General features: G+C 39.5%; 1 protein-coding gene across 2 annotated transcripts in view; it reads right to left on the reverse strand.

Annotated features, from left to right (window-relative positions):
• Window positions 1–19,900: 19,900 nt before the first annotated feature.
• Window positions 19,901–27,065, reverse strand: part of slc19a3a (solute carrier family 19 member 3a) — a 35,282-nt gene continuing 28,117 nt past the window's right edge. For both annotated transcript variants that reach the window (XM_076977253.1, XM_076977252.1), the window contains exons 5-6: window positions 22,452–22,593; window positions 19,901–21,367 (exon numbers count right to left, since the gene is read on the reverse strand). In XM_076977253.1, coding sequence (XP_076833368.1) covers window positions 21,197–21,367; window positions 22,452–22,593 — 313 coding nt within the window. In that variant the 3' untranslated portion in view covers window positions 19,901–21,196. The remainder of the gene's footprint in view (window positions 21,368–22,451; window positions 22,594–27,065) is intronic.

Genomic DNA, 27,065 nt, shown 5'->3' on the forward strand with positions numbered 1-27,065 from the left:
ACTTGTAGTACTCCTCTCCGCTACTCAGGCGCAACACGCCAGCCCGATACGACCCTAGGTGGCGCTATAGCGCACAAAAACGCATGAAAAAGTTTACACAGGTGTTTCTCCTACACCGTATGTCATAGAGATAAAATTCAAACTGCATCTGATCAGGCATGAGCTCATCTAAAAAAAGTTCCATTGAAGCTATATGCTCCGCCCCTTACATGTCGAGCTAATTTGCATAATATGCAAATTTGCACACATTTTTGAGCGCGTACTAGTCCCTGGATTTTTCACATACATGCACATATGTGGTATCCATGCGTTCAGAACAGTCTGAACTTTAATTGTTATGGAGCCAAAGTGCACATTTCTGCACATGGGCGTGGCCACATGCATCACAAGTCAAGCGTAGAAAATTCCTTCGCCAAAAATCCACATATTCTGCTATATCTCAGGCATTCTTTCACGTATTCATACCAAATTTCACACACATGTACCTACTGGGTGTCTAGACCTGCACATGCATTTTGGCAGACATGCACATCTAGGTGGCGCTATAACGGCCAAAAAACTCTCCTGCCCACACCGATTGGCCAAATAACTCCAAACTTGGTACGCATCATCTATATGCACCTATGACACAGGTCCTTGACCTGCACCATCATATGTCCAATATGGCCGCCGCTATCGACCAATCAGCTTTCAGTACACCTTTCACAAGCTTTTCATATGCCAATTTTTTTTCTGCCTTAAAACGCGTTGTGCAGCCTAAACCGTAAGACCTACAGACTTCTCCTTTGGCCAACTTGTAGTACTCCTCTCTGCTACTCAGGTGCAACACGCCAGCACGATCCGCCCATAGGTGGCGCTACAGCGCACACAAACGCATGAAAAAGTTTACACAGGTGTTTCTCCTACACCGTATGTCCTAGAGATAAAATTCAAACTGCATCTGATCAGGCATGAGCTCATCTAAAAAAAGTTCCATTGAAGCCATATGCTCCGCCCCTTACATGTCGAGCTACTTTGCATAATATGCAAATTTGCACACATTTTTGAGCGCGTACTAGTCCCTGGATTTTTCACATACATGCACATATGTGGTATCCAGGCGCTCACAAGAGTCTGAACTTTAATTGTTATGGAGCCAAAGTGCACATTTCTGCACATGGGCGTGGCCACATGCATCACAAGTCAAGCGTAGAAAATTCCTTCGCCAAAAATCCACATATTCTGCTGTATCTCAGGCATACTTTCATGTATTCACTCCAAATTTCACACACATGTACCTATTGGGTGTCTAGACCGGCACATACATTTTGGCAGACATGCACACCTAGGTGGCGCTATAACGGCCAAAAAACTCTCCTGCCCACACCGATTGGCCAAATAACTCCAAACTTGGTACGCATCATCTATATGCACCTATGACACAGGTCCTTGACCTGCACCATCATATGTCCAATATGGCCGCCACTATCGACCAATCAGCTTTCAGTTCACATTTCACAAGCTTATCATATGCCAATCAACATGAAACTCACATATTATGTTCATCTACACACCCTCTAAGACATACTCAAGTATGACGGGAATTGCACCACTAGGTGGCGCTATACTAGAATTTCCTGAATTACCCCTACATCTTTCTTACACATACACACACATGCAATGGCCTACCTATAGGTTTCATATACACATTGCTTAACCCATACCTACCCAGTGATTACACACACATGCTTACGCATCTCAGGCGTGCCAGATGGTACCCATACCCTGCGCTTGGACCCCGTAATTGCCGCTTGCGGCTATATTTAGGGTTCACACACGTAGTGTGGGAAACCTATTGTAATTGCTCGAATTTTTCTTCTTTTTTTTTTTTTTTTTTCTTCTTATTATTATTATTATTTTTCTCCGGATAAAACGCATACTGCAGCCTAAACCGTAAGGCCCAGGAAGACCAAACTTGGCAGACTGGTGTAGTCTGTTTGCGGGACCGTGCTAAAGTACAGAGACCCACATTGGCCTGATGGTGGCGCTATAGCGCAGCATTTTGCGTTTTGGTCCATATCTCCCACCCCGTAGGTCGTAGAAACAAAATTCCACTTCAGGTGCATTCCTTGGCTCCAGACAAACAAAAAAGCCTCAAGAACCATTAAGCTCCGCCTACTTAGATTTTTTGCTAATTTGCATAATATGCAAAACCTACTTTTTTATACTAGTCCCTGGTTTTTCATCGGATTTCTTCAATCTTGGTGTCAAAATATTCAGAAGAATCTCATTATCAATAAATTTGAACAAAATTGTTACATTTGCATACATTGTCGTTGTGACATGTCAATCAATAGCTCTGAGGCGTGGCCAAATTTACTTCAGCAGCTAGATCTCAGCAACGCTTTGACCAATCTTCATGAAAATTTATCAGTTGTTAGGGCACATGACTCTGAGGTCACACGTCAAAGCTGGCCCAGATTGTCCAATAGGGGGCGCTATAACATGGGAAAAACTGTTTCTCAGAAACCATTAGTCACATCAAGCCAAAACTTTACAGGCATCATCAGGGGCCTAATTGGTATCAAGGGACACAATGATGACATCATCACTCAAAAAACATGGCCGCCATGAGCCAATTAATTTTGATTTGACCTAATTGGCCATTTGATAGACTTACTATTGCCCAATCAACATGAAACCTCACCACTGTGCATTTCTCAGGACTATGTGTCATGCTGTGCAGTTTTGAAACATTTGGCCACTAGGTGGCGCTATTTGTGAAAATCATGCATAACTCCTCCAAATTTTCACTTAGGAACATGCCGCTTGATTCTTTTGAGTCCTTGCAGTACGCCTGACAACTTTGCAATTACAAGTCCTATTAAAAAATGCACACTTTTGTCACATTCATCAATTGTTTGAAAATAGCTCTTTAAGAACTAGTCCTTGGAATTTGATCCAATGATGGCAAAAATGGCATAGGCATAATCTGTAGACACTGTAGTTAACTAAATATGGAAAAAATGTTGCATTTATATTTTTCTGATTGGTCAATTTTTCCATTATATCCTTCTGGCCATGCCATAAATGACCTTTATTGCTATAACTCATAAACCATGTAAGTGATCAACTCCCAATTTGAAAGGCTTTTATACACTGAGGTCCTTGTGAGGTAGGCCACGTTTGGTTCACATTGGCCTGTCGGGGGCGCTACAGTACCCAAAAACCTAAGAAATCATAAAAACTCATGCAGCAATGCTGTTATGCAGAATACAGACAAGTAATGGGGCTTGTATGATTCAAATCAATGAGGTCTATAACATTGCAATTACATCTCATAACAAAAAGTGCACTGCCTGACCAGAAATGAACCTTTTATTTCACCAAAATGTCCTATTACATTACTGAGATTAATGAGATATCAGTATGGTAGTACTTGGGCTCCATCTAGTGGCCAAACACCAGAACTGACTGAAAACTATTGCTCACATGAAACACCACACAAACACACACAAAGCTGATCTCAGCATGTGATTTAGTTCTGTGATCTGAATCATTTTGCCAATACACATTATTTTGATCCTTTTGGGCCTTTAGTGCCTCAGTTGAATTGAATGTTTTGTCACATTGATTTATTTGTGCATTTTTTCCACTCAAACAGCTTCTATTCACTTTTGGGTCTAAAGGACCTATTGGGCTTCTTTTTGCCTGTTGAGGCCAAGAGGCCAATTTGTTAGTCTAAAAGACCTTTTGGGCTTTTTTGCCTTTTTTGTGTGAACCCGCCAATCGCCGCTTGCGGCTATATTTATTATTATTTTTCTCCGCATAAAACGCATACTGCAGCCTAGACCGTAAGGCCCAGGGAGACCAAACTTGGCAGACTGGTGTAGTCTGTTTGCGGGACCGTGCTAAAGTACAGAGACCCACATTGGCCTGATGGTGGCGCTATAGCGCAGCATTTTGCGTTTTGGTCCATATCTCCCACCCCGTAGGTCCTAGAAACAAAATTCCACTTCAGGTGCATTCCTTGGCTCCAGACAAACAAAAAAGCCTCAAGAACCATTAAGCTCCGCCTACTTAGATTTTTTGCTAATTTGCATAATATGCAAAACCCACTTTTTTATACTAGTCCCTGGTTTTTCATCGGATTTGTTCAATCTTGGTGTCAAAATATTCAGAAGAATCTCATTATCAATAAATTTGAACAAAATTGTTACATTTGCATACAGTGTCGTTGTGACATGTCAATCAATAGCTCTGAGGCGTGGCCAAATTCACTTCAGCAGCTATATCTCAGCAATGCTTTGACCTATCTTTATGAAAATGTATCAGTTGTTAGGGCACATGACTCAGAGGTCACAGGTCAAAGCTGGCCACGATTGTCCAATAGGGGGCGCTATAACATGGGGAAATTTGTTTCTCAGAAACCATTAGTCACATCAAGCCCAAACTTTACAGGCATCATCAGGGGCCCAAGTAGTATCAAGGCACACAATGATGACCTCATCACTCAAAAAACATGGCCGCCATGAGCCAATTAATTTTTATTTGAATTAATTGGCCATTTGACAGACTTACCATTGGCCAATCAACATGAAACCTCATCACTGTGCATATCCCAGGACTATGTGTCATACTGTGCAGTGTTGAAACATTTGGCCACTAGGTGGCGCTATTTGTGAAAATCATGCATAACTCCTCCAAATTTTCACTTAGGAACATGCAACTTGTTTCTTTTTATACCTTGCAGTAGACCTGACAACTTTGCAATTACAAGTCCTATTAAAAAATGCATACTTTTGTCACATTCATCAATTGTTTGAAAATAGCTCTTTAAGAACTAGTCCTAGGAATTTGATCCAATGATGGCAAAAATGGCATAGGCATAATCTGTAGACACTGTAGTTAACTAAATAAGGAAAAAATGTTGCATTTTTATTTGTCTGATTGGTCAATTTTTCCATTATATCCTTCTGGCCATGCCATAAATGACCTTTATTGCTATAACTCATAAACCATGTAAGTGATCAACTCCCAATTTGAAAGGCTTTTATACACTGAGGTCCTTGTGAGGTAGGCCAAGTTTGGTTCAAATTGGCCTGTCGGAGGCGCTACAGTACCCAAAAACCTGAGAAATCATAAAAACTCACGCAGCAATCTTGTTATGCAGAATACAGACAAGTAATGGGGCTTGTATGATTCAGATCAATGAGATCTATAACATTGCAATTACATCTCATAACAAAAAGTGCACTGCCTGACCAGAAATGAACCTTTTAATTCACCAAAATGTCATTGCATTACTGAGATTAATAAGATATCAGTATCATAGTACTTGGGCTCCATCTAGTGGCCAAACACCGAAACTGACTGAAAACAATTGCTCACATGAAACACCACACAAACGCACACAAAGCTGATCTCAGCATGTGATTTAGTTCTGTGATCTGAATCATTTTGCCAATACACATTATTTTGATCCTTTTGGGCCTTTAGTGCCTCAGTTGAATTGAATGTTTTGTCACATTGATTTACTTATGCATTTTTTCCACTCAAACAGCTTCTATTCACTTTTGGGTCTAAATGACCTATTGGGCTTCTTTTTGCCTATTGAGGCCAAGAGGCCAATTTGTTGGTCTAAAAGACCCTTTGGGCTTTTTTGCCTTTTTTTGTGTGAACCCGCCAATCGCCGCTTGCGGCTATATTTATTAGGGTTCACACACGTAGTGTGGGAAACCTATTGTAATTGCTGAGATTTTTCTTATTATTATTATTTTTCCCCCTGTAAAACGCATACTGCAGCCTAGACCGTAAGGCCCAGAAAGACCAAACTTGCCAGCAAGGTGCAGCAGGTGTGCAATGAGAGAAATAGAGACAGGGACCCACATTGGCCTGATGGTGGCGCTATAGCGCACCATTTTGCGTTTTGGTCCATATCTCCCAAACCGTAGGGCCTAGAAACAAAATTCTACTTCTGATGGATTCCTTGGCTCAAGCCAAACAAAAAAGCCTCAAGAACCATTAAGCTCCGCCTACTTAGATTTTTTGCAAATTTGCATAATATGCAAAACCTACTTTTTTGTACTAGTCCCTGGTTTTTCATCCGATCACCACAACCTTGGTGTCAAAATATTCAGGAGAATCTCATTATCAAAGTTGCTTAAAAACATTTTGAGATTTGCATACAGTCTGGTTGTCACATGTCAATCAATAGCTCCGAGGCGTGGCCAAATTTACTTAAACAGCCATATCTCAGCAACGCTTTGACCGATCATCATAAAATTTTAACAGTTGTTAGGGCACATGACTCCGAGGTCATAGGTCAAAGCTGGCCACAATTGTCCAATAGGGGGCGCTATAACATGGGAAAAACTGTTTCTCAGAAACCATTAGTCACATCAAGCCAAAACTTTACAGGCATCATCAGGGGCCCAAGGGATATCAAGACACACAATGATGACATCATCACTCAAAAAACATGGCCGCCATGAGCCAATTAATTTTTATTTGAATTAATTGGCCATTTGACAGACTTACCATTGGCCAAACAACATGAAACCTCACCACTGTGCATATCTCAGGACTATGTGTCATGCTGTGCAGTTTTAAAACATTTGGCCACTAGGTGGCGCTATTTGTGAAAATCATGCATAACTCCTCCAAATTTTCACTTAGGAACATGCAACTTGTTTCATTTTATTCCTTGCAGTAGACCTGACAACTTTGCAATTACAAGTCCTATTAAAAAATGCATACTTTTGTCACATTCATCTATTGTTTGAAAATAGCTATTTACAAACTAGTCATAGGAATTTGATCCAATTATGGAAAAATTGCTATGAGCATAATCAGTAGACTCTGTAGGTAAAAACTGAGTAAAAAAATAATGGATTTCTATTTATCTGATTGGTCCATTTTCCCATTATATCATTGTGGCCATGCCATATATGACCTATATTGCTATAACTCATAAACCATGTATGCAATCAACTCCCAATTTGAAAGGCTTTTATATCGTGAAGTCCTTGTGAGGTATGCCAAGTTTGGTTCAAATTGGCCTGTCGGGGGCGCTACAGTACCCAAAAACCTAAGAAAACATAAAAACTCATGCTGCAATCTTGTTATGCAGAATACAGACAAGTAATTGGTCTTGTATGATCCAGATCAATAAGTTCTATAACATTGCAATTGCATCTTATAACAAAAAGTGCACTGCCTGACCAGAAATGAACCTTTTAATTCACCAAAATGTCATTGCATTACTGATAAAAATGAGATATCAGTATGATGGTACTTGGGCTCCATCTAGTGGCCAAACACCGAAACTGACTGAAAACTATTGCTCACATGAAACACCACACAAACACACACAAAGCTGATCTCAGCATGTGATTTAGTTCTGTGATCTGAATCATTTTGCCAATACACATTATTTTGATCCTTTTCGGCCTTTAGTGCCCCAATTGAACATTTTTTTGCACATTGATTTATTTGTGCATTTTTTCCACTCAAACAGCTTCTTTTGGGTCTAAAGGACCTATTGGGTCTATTGCCTATTGAAGCCAAGTGGCCTATTCGTGTGTGAACCCGCCAATTGCCGCTTGCGGCTATTTAGGGTTCACACACATAGTGTGGGAACCCTATTGTAATTGTTAGGATTTTTCTTTTTCTTATTATTATTTTTCTCCGGATAAAACGCATACTGCAGCCTAGACCGTAAGGCCCAGGGAGACCAAACTTGGCAGACTGGTGTAGTCTGCTTGCGGGACCGTGCTAAAGTACAGACACCCAAATTGGCCTGATGGTGGCGCTATAGCGCAGCATTTTGCGTTTGGGTTCATATCTCCCACCCCGAAGGTCCTAGAAACAAAATTCCACTTCAGGTGCATTCCTTGGCTCCAGACAAACAAAAAAGCCTCAAGAACCATTAAGCTCCGCCTACTTAGATTTTTTGCTAATTTGCATAATATGCAAAACCTACTTTTTTATACTAGTCCCTGGTTTTTCATCTGATCACCACAATCTTGGTGTCAAAATATTCACAAGAATCTCATTATCAAGGAATATCAACAAAACTGTGACATGGGTATACAGTCTGGTTGTCACATGTCAATCAATAGCTCTGAGGCGTGGCCAAATTGACTTCAGCAGCTATATCTCAGCAATGCTTTGACCAGTCTTCATGGAAATTTATCAGTTGTTAGAGCACATGATTCAAAGGTCACAGGTCAAAGCTGGCCATGATTGTCCAATAGGGGGCGCTATAACATGGGAAAAACTGTATCTCAGAAACCATTAGTCACATCAAGCCAAAACTTTACTCGCATCATCAGGGGCCCAAGTGGTATCAAGGCACACATGGATGACGTCATCACTCAAAAAACATGGCCGCCATGAGCTAATTAATTTTTATTTGAATTAATTGGCCATTTGACAGACTTACCATAGGTTCATACACATGAAACTGACATGGTATGTTCATGTACACACCCTCTAAGACATACTCATGTTAGAAGGGAATTGCACCACTAGGTGGCGCTATACTAGAAAATCCAGAATTTCTCCTACATATTTTCACTTATCAAGAAATGCTTGCACTCATATGATTGTATGCAGAATTCCTAGCAACTTTCTAATTACATGTGTTTTGCAAAAATGTACCACTTTTTCACTATTATCAAATATATATAACTTGTCATTTTCATACTAGTCCTAGCATTTTAACTCCATTACCTTTAAATCACACCTTGTAATACTCAGCAGACTCTGAAATGCTAAGATTAGCAAGAAAATCCTAAGGTTTTCACAAATTAATATTTTTCATATGCATCACAATGCTACCATCGTAACACATCAAATTCACAGTTCAATAACTATGCCATAGTATGTCTGATTGTTATGAAAATTGACAGCCGCATTCAAATGACCATTGTGGTGCTGTGTGCCAAGTTTGAGCCAAATCCGTCCACAAACAGCTCTACAGTGAATATTTTCATTTTCCATACTGACCAGTGCAGGGAGGCATAGACAGCTGCTAAGACACGCACGTTCTCACACACGCTGCCCCCCTCCTCCACTCCCCTATGCTTCTAACACTTTACAACCCTTGGGCTCTCCCTCCCCCTCTCTCTCCTTCACATGCACTCACAAAAACAAAGGCCTCTCTGGCCTATAGGTTTCACATACACACTAATTCTAGCCATTACTACCAATTACCCAGTGACTAATATACAGATATTTAGCCTCTTTTTTCCACACACCCTCACATAGGACTTCCTATATGCTTCATATATACATTTCTCTAGCCATTTCCAACACACTGATATTTAGCTTCATTTTTCCATCCACACTCTCAACACATGCCCTCTATACATCCTGAAATGACATAAGAGAGGACAGACACATGTAATTCACATTTCACACACAACCTCTAAATAACTGCATGCTTTACTTATCATCAAAGTCTTGTTAGATACACATTCCTAGTGGCCTCCCTACTATGGGCACAACAGTGAGAACATGTCAGAGTAGGGATGAGAACATCATGAACAGGCAAATATAAGAATATTTGTGTTATTTTATTGTATAGTAAGCCATTACTCTTTGGTTTGTTTGAGATTCACATGTGACAGATTTTGTCAGCTAAATGAAAAGGGTTAAAGAGTGGGGTTTACATGTGGGGCATTAACAAGAGCTCTCCTGCTGCTATGTTCACAACTTCTGACAAATTCAGCCAAAGGTATATTTATTTGACTAGGCCCCTGGGTCAGTGTGTCAGTGCTTTTAATTAGGGTTCACACACGTAGTGTGGGAAACCTATTGTAATTGTCGGGTTTTTTCTTTCTTATTATTATTATTATTATTATTTTTCTCCGCATAAAACGCATACTGCAGCCTAGACCGTAAGGCCCAGAGACACCAAACTTGGCAGAATGGTGTAGTCTCTTTGCGAGACCGTGCCAAAGCACAGAGACCCACATTGGCCTGATGGTGGCGCTATAGCGCACCATTTTGCGTTTAGGTCCATATCTCCCAAACCGTAGGGCCTAGAAACAAAATTCCACTTCTGATGGATTCCTTGGCTCAAGCCAAACAAAAAAGCCTCAAGAACCATTAAGCTCCGCCTACTTAGATTTTTTGCTAATTTGCATAATATGCAAAACCTACTTTTTTGTACTAGTCCCTGGTTTTTCATCCGATCACCACAACCTTGGTGTCAAAATATTCAGGAGAATCTCATTATCAAAGTTGCTTAAAAACATTTTGAGATTTGCATACAGTCTGGTTGTCACATGTCAATCAATAGCTCCGAGGCGTGGCCAAATTTACTTAAACAGCCATATCTCAGCAACGCTTTGACCGATCTTCATAAAATTTTAACAGTTGTTAGGGCACATGACTCCGAGGTCATAGGTCAAAGCTGGCCACGATTGTCCAATAGGGGGCGCTATAACATGGGAAAAACTGTATCTCAGAAACCGTTAGTCACATCAAGCCAAAACTTTACAGGCATCATCAGGGGCCCAAGTGATATCAAGACACACAATGATGCCATCATCACTCAAAAAACATGGCCGCCATGAGCCAATTAATTTTTATTTGAATTAATTGGCCATTTGACAGACTTACCATTGGCCAAACAACATGAAACCTTACCACTGTGCATATCTCAGGACTATGTGTCATGCTGTGCAGTTTTAAAACATTTGGCCACAAGGTGGCGCTATTTGTGAAAATCATGCATAACTCCTCCAAATTTTCACTTAGGAACATGCAACTTGTTTCTTTTTATTCCTTGCAGTAGACCTGACAACTTTGCAATTACAAGTCCTATTAAAAAATGCATACTTTTGTCACATTCATCTATTGTTTGAAAATAGCTATTTACAAACTAGTCATAGGAATTTGATCCAATTATGGAAAAATTGCTATGAGCATAATCAGTAGACTCTGTAGGTAAAAACTGATTAAAAAAATAATGGATTTCTATTTATCTGATTGGTCCATTTTCCCATTATATCATTGTGGCCATGCCATATATGACCTATATTGCTATAACTCATAAACCATGTATGCAATCAACTCCCAATTTGAAAGGCTTTTATATCGGGAAGTCCTTGTGAGGTATGCCAAGTTTGGTTCAAATTGGCCTGTCGGGGGCGCTACAGTACCCAAAAACCTAAGAAAACATAAAAACTCATGCTGCAATCTTGTTATGCAGAATACAGACAAGTAATTGGTCTTGTATGATCCAGATCAATAAGTTCTATAACATTGCAATTGCATCTTATAACAAAAAGTGCACTGCCTGACCAGAAATGAACCTTTTAATTCACCAAAATGTCATTGCATTACTGATAAAAATGAGATATCAGTATGATGGTACTTGGGCTCCATCTAGTGGCCAAACACCGAAACTGACTGAAAACTATTGCTCACATGAAACACCACACAAACACACACAAAGCTGATCTCAGCATGTGATTTAGTTCTGTGATCTGAATCATTTTGCCAATACACATTATTTTGATCCTTTTCGGCCTTTAGTGCCCCAATTGAACATTTTTTTGCACATTGATTTATTTGTGCATTTTTTCCACTCAAACAGCTTCTTTTGGGTCTAAAGGACCTATTGGGTCTATTGCCTATTGAAGCCAAGTGGCCTATTCGTGTGTGAACCCGCCAATTGCCGCTTGCGGCTATATTTATTATTATTTTTCTCCGCATAAAACGCATACTGCAGCCTAGACCGTAAGGCCCAGAGACACCAAACTTGGCAGAATGGTGTAGTCTCTTTGCGAGACCGTGCCAAAGCACAGAGACCCACATTGGCCTGATGGTGGCGCTATAGCGCACCATTTTGCGTTTTGGTCCATATCTCCCAAACCGTAGGGCCTAGACACAAAATTCCACTTCAGGTGCATTCCTTGGCTCAAACCAAACAAAAAAGCCTCAAGAACCATTAAGCTCCGCCTACTTAGATTTTTTGCTAATTTGCATAATATGCAAAACCTACTTTTTTATACTAGTCCCTGGTTTTTCATCGGATCACCACAACCTTGGTGTCAAAATATTCAGGAGAATCTCATTATCAAAGTTGCTTAAAAACATTTTGAGATTTGCATACAGTCTGGTTGTCACATGTCAATCAATAGCTCCAAGGCGTGGTCAAATTTACTTAAACAGCCATATCTCAGCAACGCTTTGACGGATCTTCATAAAATTTTAACCGTTGTTAGGGCACATGACTCCGAGGCCATAGGTCAAAGCTGGCCACGATTGTCCAATAGGGGGCGCTATAACATGGGAAAAACTGTATCTCAGAAACCATTAGTCACATCAAGCCAAAACTTTACAGGCATCATCAGGGGCCCAAGTGATATCAAGACACACAATGATGACATCATCACTCAAAAAACATGGCCGCCATGAGCCAATTAATTTTTATTTGAATTAATTGGCCATTTGACAGACTTACCATTGGCCAAACAACATGAAACCTTACCACTGTGCTTATCTCAGGACTATGTGTCATGCTGTGCAGTTTTGAAACATTTGGCCACTAGGTGGCGCTATTTGTGAAAATCATGCATAACTCCTCCAAATTTTCACTTAGGAACATGCAACTTGTTTCTTTTTATTCCTTGCAGTAGACCTGACAACTTTGCAATTACAAGTCCTATTAAAAAATGCATACTTTTGTCACATTCATCAATTGTTTGAAAATAGCTATTTACAAACTAGTCATAGGAATTTGATCCAATTATGGGAAAATTGCTATGAGCATAATCAGTAGACTCTGTAGGTAAAGAGTAATTAAAAAAATGTTGGATTTTTATTTTTCTGATTGGTCCATTTTTGCATTATATCATTGTGGCCATGCCATATATGACCTATATTGCTATAACTCATAAACCATGTATGCAATCAACTCCCAATTTGAAAGGCTTTTATATCCTGAAGTCCTTGTGAGGTATGCCAAGTTTGGTTCAAATTGGCCTGTCGGGGGCGCTACAGTACCCAAAAACCTAAGAAAACATAAAAACTCATGCTGCAATCTTGTTATGCAGAATACAGACAAGTAATTGGTCTTGTATGATCCAGATCAATAAGTTCTATAACATTGCAATTGCAACTTATAACAAAAAGTGCACTGCCTGACCAGAAATGAACCTTTTAATTCACCAAAATGTCATATTGCATTACTGAGATTAATGAGATATCAGTATGGTAGTACTTGGGCTCCATCTAGTGGCCAAACATCGGAACGGACTGAAAACTATTTCTCACATGAAATACCACACAAACACACACACAAAGCTGATCTCAGCATGTGATTTAGTTCTGTGATTTGAATCATTTTGCCAATACACATTATTTTGATCCTTTTGGGCCTTTAGTGCCCCAATTGAAAATTTTTTTGCACATTGATTTATTTGTGCATTTTTTCCACTCAAACAGCTTCTTTTGGGTCTAAAGGACCTATTGGGTCTATTGCCTATTGAAGCCAAGTGGCCTATTCGTGTGTGAACCCGCCAATTGCCGCTTGCGGCTATATTTATTATTATTTTTCCCCCTGTAAAACGCATACTGCAGCCTAAACCGTAAGGCCCAGAAAGACCAAACTTGCCAGCAAGGTGCAGCAGGTGTGCAATGAGAGAAATAGAGACAGGGACCCACATTGGCCTGATGGTGGCGCTATAGCGCACCATTTTGCGTTTTGGTCCATATCTCCCAAACCGTAGGGCCTAGAAACAAAATTCCACTTCTGATGGATTCCTTGGCTCAAGCCAAACAAAAAAGCCTCAAGAACCATTAAGCTCCGCCTACTTAGATTTTTTGCTAATTTGCATAATATGCAAAACCTACTTTTTTGTACTAGTCCCTGGTTTTTCATCCGATCACCACAACCTTGGTGTCAAAATATTCAGGAGAGTCTCATTATCAAAGTTGCTTAAAAACATTTTGAGATTTGCATACAGTCTGGTTGTCACATGTCAATCAATAGCTCCAAGGCGTGGCCAAATTTACTTAAACAGCCATATCTCAGCAACGCTTTGACCGATCTTCATAAAATTTTAACCGTTGTTAGGGCACATGACTACGAGGTCATACGTCAAAGCTGGCCACGATTGTCCAATAGGGGGCGCTATAACATGGGAAAAACTGTATCTCAGAAACCATTAGTCACATCAAGCCAAAACTTTACAGGCATCATCAGGGGCCCAAGTGATATCAAGACACACAATGATGACATCATCACTCAAAAAACATGGCCGCCATGAGCCAATTAATTTTTATTTGAAATAATTGGCCATTTGACAGACTTACCATTGGCCAAACAACATGAAACCTCACCACTGTGCATATCTCAGGACTATGTGTCATGCTGTGCAGTTTTAAAACATATGGCCACAAGGTGGCGCTATTTGTGAAAATCATGCATAACTCCTCCAAATTTTCACTTAGGAACATGCAACTTGTTTCTTTTTATTCCTTGCAGTAGACCTGACAACTTTGCAATTACAAGTCCTTTTAAAAAATGCATACTTTTGTCACATTAATCAATTGTTTGAAAATAGCTCTTTTCGAACTAGTCCTAGGAATTTGATCCAATTATAGAATAATTGGTATGAGCATAATCTGTAGAGTCTGGAGGTAAAAACTGACTAAAAAATGTTGGAATTTTAAATGGTCAGGTTGGTCTATTTTTCCCTTATATCCTTCTGGCCATGCCATAAATTACCTTTATTGCTATAACTCATAAACCATGTAAGTGATCAACTCCCAATTTGAACTGCTTATATAGCCTGAGGTCCCAGTGAGGTATGCCAAGTTTGGTTCAAATTGGCCTGTCGGGGGTGCTACAGTACCCAAAAACCTAGAAAATCATAAAAACTCAGGCTGCAATCTTGTTATAAAGAATACAGACAAGTAATTGGTCTTGTATGATTCAGATCAATGAGATCTATAACATTGCATTTGCATCTTATAACAAAAAGTGCACTGCCTGACCAGAAATGAACCTTTTAATTCACCAAAATGTCATATTGCATTACTGAGATTAATGAGATATCAGTATGGTAGTACTTGGGCTCCATCTAGTGGCCAAACATCGGAACGAACTGAAAACTATTTCTCACATGAAACACCACACAAACACACACAAAGCTGATCTCAGCATGTGATTTAGTTCTGTGATCTGAATCATTTTGCCAATACACAATATTTTGATCCTTTTGGGCCTTAAGTGCCCCAATTGAACCTTTTTTTGCACATTGATGTATTTGTGCATTTTTTCTACTCAAACAGCTTCTTTTCACATTTAGGGTCTAAAGGACCTTTTGGGCCTCTGCCTATTGAGGCCAAGAGGCCTATTCGTGTGTGAACCCGCCAATTGCCGCTTGCGGCTATATTTAGGGTTCACACACGTAGTGTGGGAAACCTATTGTAATTGTCGGGTTTTTTCTTTCTTATTATTATTATTATTATTATTTTTCTCCGCATAAAACGCATACTGCAGCCTAGACCGTAAGGCCCAGAGACACCAAACTTGGCAGAATGGTGTAGTCTCTTTGCGAGACCGTGCCAAAGCACAGAGACCCACATTGGCCTGATGGTGGCGCTATAGCGCACCATTTTGCGTTTTGGTCCATATCTCCCAAACCGTAGGGCCTAGACACAAAATTCCACTTCAGGTGCATTCCTTGGCTCAAACCAAACAAAAAAGCCTCAAGAACCATTAAGCTCCGCCTACTTAGATTTTTTGCTAATTTGCATAATATGCAAAACCTACTTTTTTATACTAGTCCCTGGTTTTTCATCGGATCACCACAACCTTGGTGTCAAAATATTCAGGAGAATCTCATTATCAAAGTTGCTTAAAAACATTTTGAGATTTGCATACAGTCTGGTTGTCACATGTCAATCAATAGCTCCAAGGCGTGGTCAAATTTACTTAAACAGCCATATCTCAGCAACGCTTTGACGGATCTTCATAAAATTTTAACCGTTGTTAGGGCACATGACTCCGAGGCCATAGGTCAAAGCTGGCCACGATTGTCCAATAGGGGGCGCTATAACATGGGAAAAACTGTATCTCAGAAACCATTAGTCACATCAAGCCAAAACTTTACAGGCATCATCAGGGGCCCAAGTGATATCAAGACACACAATGATGACATCATCACTCAAAAAACATGGCCGCCATGAGCCAATTAATTTTTATTTGAATTAATTGGCCATTTGACAGACTTACCATTGGCCAAACAACATGAAACCTTACCACTGTGCTTATCTCAGGACTATGTGTCATGCTGTGCAGTTTTAAAACATTTGGCCACAAGGTGGCGCTATTTGTGAAAATCATGCATAACTCCTCCAAATTTTCACTTAGGAACATGCAACTTGTTTCTTTTTATTCCTTGCAGTAGACCTGACAACTTTGCAATTACAAGTCCTATAAAAAAATGCATACTTTTGTCACATTCATCTATAGTTTGAAAATAGCTATTTACAAACTAGTCATAGGAATTTGATCCAATTATGGAAAAATTGATATGAGCATAATCAGTAGACTCTGTAGGTAAAAACTGATCAAAAAAATAATGAATTTTTATTTATCTGATTGGTCCATTTTCCCATTATATCATTGTGGCCATGCCATATATGACCTATATTGCTATAACTCATAAACCATGTATGCAATCAACTCCCAATTTGAAAGGCTTTTATATCCTGAAGTCCTTGTGAGGTATGCCAAGTTTGGTTCAAATTGGCCTGTCGGGGGCGCTACACTACCCAAAAACCTAAAAAAACATAAAAACTCATGCTGCAATCTTGTTATGCAGAATACAGACAAGTAATTGGTCTTGTATGATCCAGATCAATAAGTTCTATAACATTGCAATTGCATCTTATAACAAAAAGTGCACTGCCTGACCAGAAATGAACCTTTTAATTCACCAAAATGTCATTGCATTACTGATATTAATGAGATATCAGTATGATGGTACTTGGGCTCCATCTAGTGGCCAAACACCAAAACTGACTGAAAACTATTGCTCACATGAAACACCACACAAACACACACAAAGCTGATCTCAGCATGTGATTTAGTTCTGTGATCTGAATCATTTTGCCAATACACATTATTTTGATCCTTTTCGGCCTTTAGTGCCTCAACTGAATCTTTTTTTTTACATAAAGTACACAGCCTGACCAGAAACGAACCTTTTAATTCACCAAAATATCCTATTTCATTACTGACATTAATGAGATATCAGTATGGTAGTACTTGGCCTCCATCTAGTAGCCATATTCTGACTGAAAACTATTGCTCACATGAAATACCACACAAACACACACAAAGCTGATCTCAGCATGTGATTTAGTTCTGTGATCTGAATTATTTTGCCAATGCACATTATTTTGATCCTTTTAGCCCTTTAGTGCCCCAATTGAACTTTTTTGCACATTGATTTATTTGTGCATTTTTTCCACTCAAACAGCTTCTTTTTCACATTTAGGGTCTAAAGGACCTTTTGGGCCTCTGCCTATTGAGGCCAAGAAGCCTATTCGTGTGTGAACCCGCCAATTGCCGCTTGCGGCTATATTTATTATTATTCTTTTTCTCCGCTAAAACGCGTCGTGCAGCCTAAACCGTAAGTCCTACAGACTTCTCCTTTGGCCAACTTGTAGTACTCCTCTCCGCTACTCAGGCGCAACACGCCAGCCCGATCCGACCATAGGTGGCGCTATAGCGCACAAAATCGCATGAAAAAGTTTACACAGGTGTTTCTCCTACACCGTATGTCCTAGAGATAAAATTCAAACTGCATCTGATCAGGCATGAGCTCATCTAAAAAAAGTTCCATTGAAGCTATATGCTCCGCCCCTTACATGTCGAGCTAATTTGCATAATATGCAAATACCCACACATTTTTGAGCGCGTACTAGTCCCTGGATTTTTCACATACATGCACATATGTGGTATCTAGGTGTTCAGAAGAGTCTGAACTTTAATAGTTATGGAGCCAAAGTGCACATTTCTGCACATGGGCGTGGCCACATGCATCAGAAGTCAAGCGTCGAAAATTCCTTCGCCAAAAATCCACATATTTTGCTGTATCTCAGGCATACTTTCATGTATTCACTCCAAATTTCACACACATGTACCTATTGGGTGTCTAGACCGGCACATACATTTTGGCAGACATGCACACCTAGGTGGCGCTATAACGGCCAAAAAACTCTCCTGCCCACACCGATTGGCCAAATAACTCCAAACTTGGTACGCATCATCTATATGCACCTATGACACAGGTCCTTGACCTGCACCATCATATGTCCAATATGGCCGCCGCTATCGACCAATCAGCTTTCAGTACACCTTTCACAAGCTTGGACAACGGGGGTTCGAATCCCACGTTGGGCAGTATTCCACCATAAGTTTAAAAAGCTGGCATTTAGATTCTGTTTTTTGAGCAGGTACTTCATTCACAAACGTGCTTCATATACTTTCATGTACATTTCATAAAGCTTTACATAATGTTGTGCCAGTGGGTGCAAAATCTTGCCAAACCTCAGCTTGGACCCCGTAATTGCCGCTTGCGGCTATATTTCTTTTTGTTTTCCTATACCTTGTAACTGTATTAATCCAATGGTGTGGTGCCGCCAGTAGTTACTGAAGATGGAGCTTACTCAAAGAAGTGTCTTTTAATGTCATTATAGTATATTTAAAACCATTGTGTGCTTTAATAAAAACAATCTGTACATTACTCTACACAGCCCACCATTTTTTAGCTTGCAGTGTGTGTAGATGCTGTTGTTGCTAGCTAGGTGTTGCTCTTCCGTGAATTGAGGGTGGCATAATTGAGTCGATTTTATTCATTGTTTCCTGAGAAACAGTATTCTGATTACATAAAATATGCAATTGCTTGATATGATTCTGTTTATTAGGATTAAAAAGGCTTTTGTATCATGTTAACTTTCAACCAAATAATAGCACATTAAGGATCACAAATCAGTGAATAATTAAATGTGTAATGATGTGCTCAAAGGAGGTTGTAACATGTGGTCCCGCCCCCCCCCCCATGTCAATCATGGACTTGTTGGTTTTGTTTTCCTTTTCCATGTGCACTTTTACGTAGTTTCCACGTTATGTTCATCCCCTTGTTCTGAGTCATTAGTTTCACCTGTATGTAATTAAGGGTTCTCTGGTTTTAGTATTTAGATGCCTGCTTTTGTTTCCTGAGTTGCTGGTGATTGTTTCTATGTATGTGCGTCTCGGCAGAGTTTCATGTTCAAGTCTTGTCTGTTATATTACGTTAAATCCTGGTGGTGTTTCTTGGTCATTCCAGAGTGTTACTTTCGGTCTGTGTGCGTAAGTGTTATGTTTTGCTTTTCCTCGTGATTCGTGTTTTAGTTCTTTGGTGTTTTCCTTCTTTGTCCCTGTTCATTTGTGGAAATGTAAGACCGTTTCGAAGTCAAGTCTCTTGGTTAGTCGTGCGTGTTTTCGTAGTTGTACGTCGTAGGATCTACGTTATCTGTCGTAGTGTTTTGTGTTGAAGTCAGTCCAGAGTGTCATACTTGGTTTTGTTTAGTTGGTTTCCTTTAATTGAAGGTAGAAGTGTATTTGGTGTTTAGTAAGTTCTTGTCTAGTGAGTTTGAGTTGTGTCTGTGTTTTGTATATCTCTAGAGTTATAATTGAAGTGTTATTGTTTTTGTTCGTTCTTTATTCATTATGCCCCGTCGTGCTCGTAAGTCTAAGTCTAAGTCTGATATGTCGATCGGTTGTTTGTCTCTTGTTCGCTCCTTCGAGAGCACACACATATTAAATGGTTTCTCTCCGCAATTGTGTCCGCCCCCTGCTCCCTCTGAGTTAGAGTCGTTACAGAGGTGAACGTATTCACTGAGCAGAGCAGGATTTATTATGGGCAAATCCATAAGAAGAGTTATTTAAATAGTCCAGGGTCATAACATGTGGCCAATCAGACATGGACAAGTAATCAACATAAAAGGACATGGTCAAAACTAAGCATACACTAACAGAAACCGAAACTAAACCAAAATCAGAGATGGCAATATGAAACAAAAATTTAACAACACAATAAGGAAGCAATAGAAACTTACACTCGCGCCCCCCGTCAACAATTTACACTCGGCCAAGATCAAAACTCTTCCCAAGCAATCTTGTCAAACCTGAATATGTATTTCCTTTCGTTCATCATTTGTGTATGGACCCCTCTGATAAATCCTTGGTCACCCTATGGCCACCCCTTGAAAAAAAGTCTGGAACGGGGGAAACGGAAAAACACTGAAACCAGACTAAGAGGACAGAGGCAGAGCCAGGCATGACAATAACTTTGTAGTACTTAAACATTAGTCTCATTAATTATATTAATTAATATCTGGTTTATCTGGTTTATTTTCATCATAGTAGAACCTTCTATGGAACTCCTTGATTACCGCCCCATATTCAGCTACATGCTTATTTCAACATTACTACTGAATTAATAATTATTCTTTAATTCCTAGGAGTTAACCATTAATTATGCCTTACTTAACCATTAATTACTGTGATGAAAATTTGATGATTTCCATTTATGTCAGGCTTTCTTAGTATACATTAAACACATTAGATATAGGTGTTAGAGATCTTTTTACATATACGTGTGTTAATCAGCCATGCTCGTGGCTTCAGTAGGCCTCAGATGTGTTTGTGTGCTCTCTGGATGGCCTCGGCTCAATCCTAATCTGATGTTCCTCTGGTGTTCCTAAACTGATCTCGCTGGTGGCGCCGGCCGGTCCCCCCTAATCATCTCTTGGAAGGGACCACGGTGTAGACAAGAGACGAGGTTACCTCTTCTGTGGAGAATAAAAACCCTCTAGTGCTTTGATCCTTGCAGTCTCTGAGTTTCTTTTAAATCATACAAATGAACAGTTAAGCATGGATAAATATTAAGTGAACATGTGTTACTATTCAAACTACCAGAAAAGATACAACAGATATGGAATAACATGTCAAATGTTAAAGTATTTAGAATGGATAGTGCTGTTTGTTGGCCCTGAGGGTTGACTAAAATTGACTTCAGAACAAGAAGAACTTGGCAATTGTACCTTTTTTGGAACCCATTGATGAAACACCACCTGTCATAATCAGGATCATTTAAGTCTATGTACATATTTATCCCATGAATGTGGGTGTGTATGATTATTTTGCTTCACCGCAGGTGTATGTGTCTGGCTTTATTATATTTGTGCCCTGTGGTACATCATCTGTTAACTTGCCCTTTTTTGCACACTGCAGGTATAGTATGCTATACAGACCTCTCAGGAAAAAAATAAGAGCAATAAAGAAGAAATAGGTCCCATATATGATGAACTGCAATACAAGAAAAAAGGTATTAGAAAAAAAATTATTAATCACAAAAAGAGCAACTTAAAGAGCAACTTAATTTGCAACTTAAAGCATCTACCATCATAATTTCAATGTCAATTGCATTTGCATAATTACAAGTCTGAAAATGGAGAAGTCAATAATTTGACCAAGCCTTATAAGACAGGCACCAAGTTTGTTTCTGTTACATGGTCTAACTGTCACGGTGAGGAGGCCGGGTCGCCGCCAGAGGGCGCGTGTCCTCGTTCAGGAGCATTCACAACACACACCCCCGAGCACTAAATCACTTCTACCTTCCCGTTCACCTGATTACTAGCACCTGTTCCCCATTACGTTGTGCACCCTTTTTATTCCCCCAGGTCGTTCGGTCCAGTGCTGCACATTGCCCCGCTGGAAGTTTCCACGTTGGACCTCTCTTCGCTGCTGCTGCTGCCTATTGTGCCTTAGTGTCTGGAATAGTGCTAGCACTGCCTGTTTTGCAGTTGATTTTTTGTTTTCATTGTTACTTTCTCTTATGGAGAATAAACATCCTGTGATGCAACCCTCGCCTTTGGCCGCCTCTGTCCCCGTGTCTCAGACGTCACACTAACATTATATATTATATAAGTCTTGTCTTCAGAATACAGAGAATGTCCACCTTGCTATATCCTAGCTCACCAAATGTCATTACAGATCCCTTCAAACTGTCACCAGAAGAGGCACACAACAGCAAGTCACTGTAGCCAAATTAATGAGCAATTTTGATGAGTTGCACTGTTAGATATAAATTTGTCATATATTCACCAAGAATATATAAAGACGCCTGTATGAATAGTTTAATGCTTTCATTTTACTTTATGACTTTATGAGGTATGTTAATATTATTAATATTAATATTAATAATATAATATATTAATATTATGTCCACTTTTTCTTACCTCTTCTCTGAAGGCTTATAATGACTTGGATGCACACTACTGACTTTAATTTGAGTAACTACTATAAAACACTAGCTGACAGAAAATAAAACCCATCACATCTCAAATTTTCAAATGAAATGAACCTTTAAGGTTGGGTCCTGGTTACTCACCTGAGGGACAATATCCAGGCCAAACCCTGTGCTGTCCACCACAACAGAGGTGAGAATAGTTTGAAAGATGAGAGCAACAAAGGTGTTTGTCCCAAATACAAGGGCATAGCGCTCTGTAGACAGTCCTGCAGCAATCTGGAACCTGCCATGTGGATGGAAAACTGAACATGATTGTGTAGCTATCAACATAGACATTGCTATGCTATTTAACGTATTTATTTATAAACAATATCAATTATAATATCAATTTATAATTTGTCAAAACTTTTTGTATAAACTTTCAAAATGTATAATTTGTATAAACCTTTGTGTTTTGCCCTCTGTTGTCGGTCTTTATCATCACACTTTGTTACTGTCATGTCAGTGTTTGTCTCATTAGCAATAAATGTTCTATGTTGCACCGCTCTCTCGGGTTTGCCTCCCAAACTCACTATAACAACTATTTCTTGGTCTCACAATACAACATCAGGCAACTATTGAAACTCCAAACCAAACCAAAGCATTTACTCACAATTTCAATTAGTAGTAATTGTAAACCATCACAAAACAGCTACAGTCTGTTGAATTCATGCTACTGTTCAAAGTATGCTATTGGGAAACAGCATTATGAATATGAGTAAATATGAATACGATGGTGAAAATGTTATAGACCATGCCAATGCAGCAGGTGGCAGCACCACCAGCAACACATAGACCAAGTTTGCTTCAATGGAAAAAAGAGGGGGTGTCTGAAAGCATGCAGAATTGAGGTGTTTTAAATACACCCGTCAACAAAACCTCCCTCTCTCATTGCTTTTGTCCTTCACCAAGGTTAGATCTTTTAAGAAAGGCTCCATCAACTATATCCTATAAGATCCCAAATAATGGTGGAATCTAAACTAACATTTGATCACTGTTAGTGGACAACAGATTTACCAAATTACGCAGTCACACAGACTGAAACATAGCCTTTTTCAACATATCATTTTCTTATAAGCCTGGGGCCTCCAGTCATAGAGTCTTCCAATAATATGAGATCCTGATGCTGTCATCCACCCACATGCATTCACTCTAGTTTGTGATGATGATTTGGGTGGAAAGCAATAGCTCAGTAAATACTCATGTGGTCACCTCAGGGCACCCCCCCCCCCCCCCCCCTTTAGTTATGCAGCTGTAGATAAGCAGCCTACTACTCACTGGCACATGTACTATATATATAGATGCTAAATTTGCTGTTTACATATATTGTCTGCCTCGATCCGGTAACTTCAAGCCTACTAATTATAAGTTATGAAGAAATCTGTCTGCGTTGAACCAAATAATTGAACAAGTAATTCTATAAAAGGCATTTTTTTAAACACAAGATCCACATTCAGGCTTCCTAAATCACATAAGAGCTCTCCCTTTTAGCAATGCCTTTCCGCGTCTCCCCCATAAAGCATCCGCCCACCCCTCACACAGCCCTAGTCCAAAGTCATGGGCATTTTTATTATTATACACAAAAATATAATAAAACAACACAAATAAATTGCAAATGTTTTACGGTTTATGTGGGTCATTAATAAAAATTTTTAATATTTATTACATTTTACAATAAAAAATAGAAATGGTTGATGGGAAATATTTTGTGTTACGTAGATATCAGACAAAGGTGCCAATTTGTCAAATTAACAGCGATCAATATGTCGAAAAGACAGTCAAACTTGCTTTCTGCACTTAACACACATATAAAACACACGTAAATCATTTTAAAGTAATTTATATAAACGAATTGGCTTGTTATTTTGACATTTGTGCACCTAAGTGTTGCGTTTTGTGTGCGATCCGGTGACATTGTTGGCCTCAGTGACCCCTTGTCTCGTGCCACTGTTTGCGTTCTGGCATCATTTGATTTACAAATTAAGCACTGTGTAGCTCCCACTCACATGGACGTCTCTGCCCATCAACAAATGTGGGAATCCAATCACAAACATGACTCGCAAAGCAGCGGAGCCAAGCTGAAACTTTAGCACTAAGTGTTAGCTTGTTTAAAATAGTGAAGCAAAAAATGTCGGATTTTTTCACACTGTCTACATCTCTGGTGGACCATAAGAGGACACACTCCTTTATAGTACATAGTTTTAAGTTTATTTTAATCAAAAAGTCACCCACATGCATACTAGGAAACTTGGTAAAGTTCGTTTCACGCTCGCAAATTCGGAATTAATTCTTAAAGTGCCAAAGTTAAAAGTGCCAAAATATGCAAATTCTTATTTATGGCAACCAAGACAAACATCTACAACTTAGTTTACATCAGGAATATATGTATTTTTAAAACATGTTAAAATGTTTTAACCATTGACCACTGCAATGTCTAAGGCAGGGGTACTCAACTGGCGGAACGCGGTCCAGTCCGGACCCAATCTCATTCCTGATTAACTGGATACGGACCAAAAAACGGAGCATTTATTTCAGGGCTATTGAAAAAGCCCCCCCCCGCTCAACAACTTATGTTCGCCCACCCCCGCCGCACCGGACCTCAGGTCACAGGTATCTGCCAAAATTGCACCGCGGATAAATTTAGTTATTTAGTTGAGTACGCCCGATCTAAGGCAACATTTACAAATTACCTTAACACGGACGCAAGTGGCGGCCCAGAGTACTACGCACTGTTTTTTGCAATAATTTCAATAGCTTTTAAACGGTCCTGTCACGTTGAGGACCCCGGCCCCTCCCTTTTGAGGTCCGTCTAAGACCCCCAAAGAAGTTGTATTACATTAAGTCAGAGGTGGGTAGAGTATTCAACAATTTTATTCAAGTAAAAGTAAAAGTATGCATCCAAAAATTGTGCAAGGTACCTACACAACTTCTGCATCATTTAACCACCAAATGCCAGTCAGTTAGAAGTCCAAACATCACAATTTGTTCACAAATGTCAGCAAATTATTAATAGCTTATTAATAATAAGTTTATATTATAATAAATAATAATTAAGTTTATATTAATAACACTTTTATATTATAAACATACCTAGTTACCGATTCGCTGAAATATCCTGCGATTCCATCCTTTCCACTTGTAAAACCTCATGGTAGTGCTGGCTAGGAGCTAAATAGCCATCACACGAGCAAAAATGTCAGGAGGCACCAACCACGCAAAACTGACGCACGACGACCAGCGAGAATACCTTGAGACCATAGGAGCACGCCCCCACCATTCTAAATTGAAATATAATTGGTTAATTAAACTGCCAGTCCATAAAAAAGCTCTCTTAATGTACAAGGCAAGGGTATGCGACAGATAAACAGAAGGTCCTGGAGGAGGTCCTTTCTCTGTTTGACCTAGAAACAACGGTGTGAAATATTCTGATTGATTCTGGTTGATTTTTTATTTCACCACTGAGATTTTTTTGCAGCACAAGCACAATAAGTGGATTTAAAAACCGATTTAGAGGAAAACCACATATTTACTCAATAAAAGTAGAAGTCTTTCATATTAAATCTACTCTCACAAGTACATTTTTGTCCAAAAAGCTACTTTAGTAAATGTAACAGAGTAAATGTAACGTGTTCCTACCTACCTCTGCATTAAGTGCATAACTAAATTACAATCTACAACTAAACAATGGGTATTTATACCTTGCACCAATTTGTGATGGTCAGTTTTTGTCAAATATTTCAATAGCTTTTAAAAAGTCCATCATAAGTTCACAAAACAAGGTTGTTGATTAGGATACACTTTGAAATATTGAAATATTTGGCAAAAACTGACCACGTTGTTATTTAGGATGCACTTTGTGTAAAAGACCTTGTGTAAAACTGACCACCACAGAGGTAAGAGGTAGAAATACCCATTCAAGAGTTTGTTGTTGTTATTTAGGGTACACTTAATATGTATACAACTTGTTTTTATCTTATGAAGGATCATTTAAAAACTATTTAAATTTTTGCAGAAAAACAGAGTGCGCAGACCACCACTTTCGTCCATGTTAAGGTAATTTGTAGACAGTGACAATAGCTCTGTAACGATCTGTGCGACGCAGAGCATGGAGGTGGACACAAACGCTGAGGAGAGTGAGATTTATTGAAGGGAATTCCATAGGCAGAGTCGTAATAACAGGCAGGGGTCATATCAGGCAGGCAGTCTGAACATGAAATGTACCCAGGCATACTAACGGGGAACGAAAACAACAAGGCAGGCTAACTAAGAATGGACAAGCAAAACACAAGGATGACAGATAACACAAAAGAGCGAACTCACAAACAGCAGCGATCACAAGGAACAAGAATTCACAAAATAATTGACACCCGACATAGGAGACACAGGGACTATAAATACACAGAACTAGACAAAACACAGGTGATAACACTGACGACACGGGCGTGGCAGTCAGGGGGAACCAGGGCAACAGACAAGCTGGGCGGGATAAACAAGCAGCGAACAACACAGACATGAGGAACAGGGAAACCGGAGCGACAGCTAGGAGAGGGGGGTGTTGCCCTACGTGACAAGCACATAACATGTCTAATTCCAAATATGCAATCATGAAACCAAATTAACCACAGTTACAAGAGGAAGACATCAGGCATGTTGGATAACAGAGATCCTAAATAACAGCTGACCTTATGTGAGTGTTGCAATGCTTATTAGTTTGTA

The sequence above is a fragment of the Brachyhypopomus gauderio genome, chromosome 16 (assembly GCF_052324685.1).
Source record: "Brachyhypopomus gauderio isolate BG-103 chromosome 16, BGAUD_0.2, whole genome shotgun sequence".
Taxonomy (NCBI): Eukaryota; Metazoa; Chordata; class Actinopteri; order Gymnotiformes; family Hypopomidae; genus Brachyhypopomus; species Brachyhypopomus gauderio.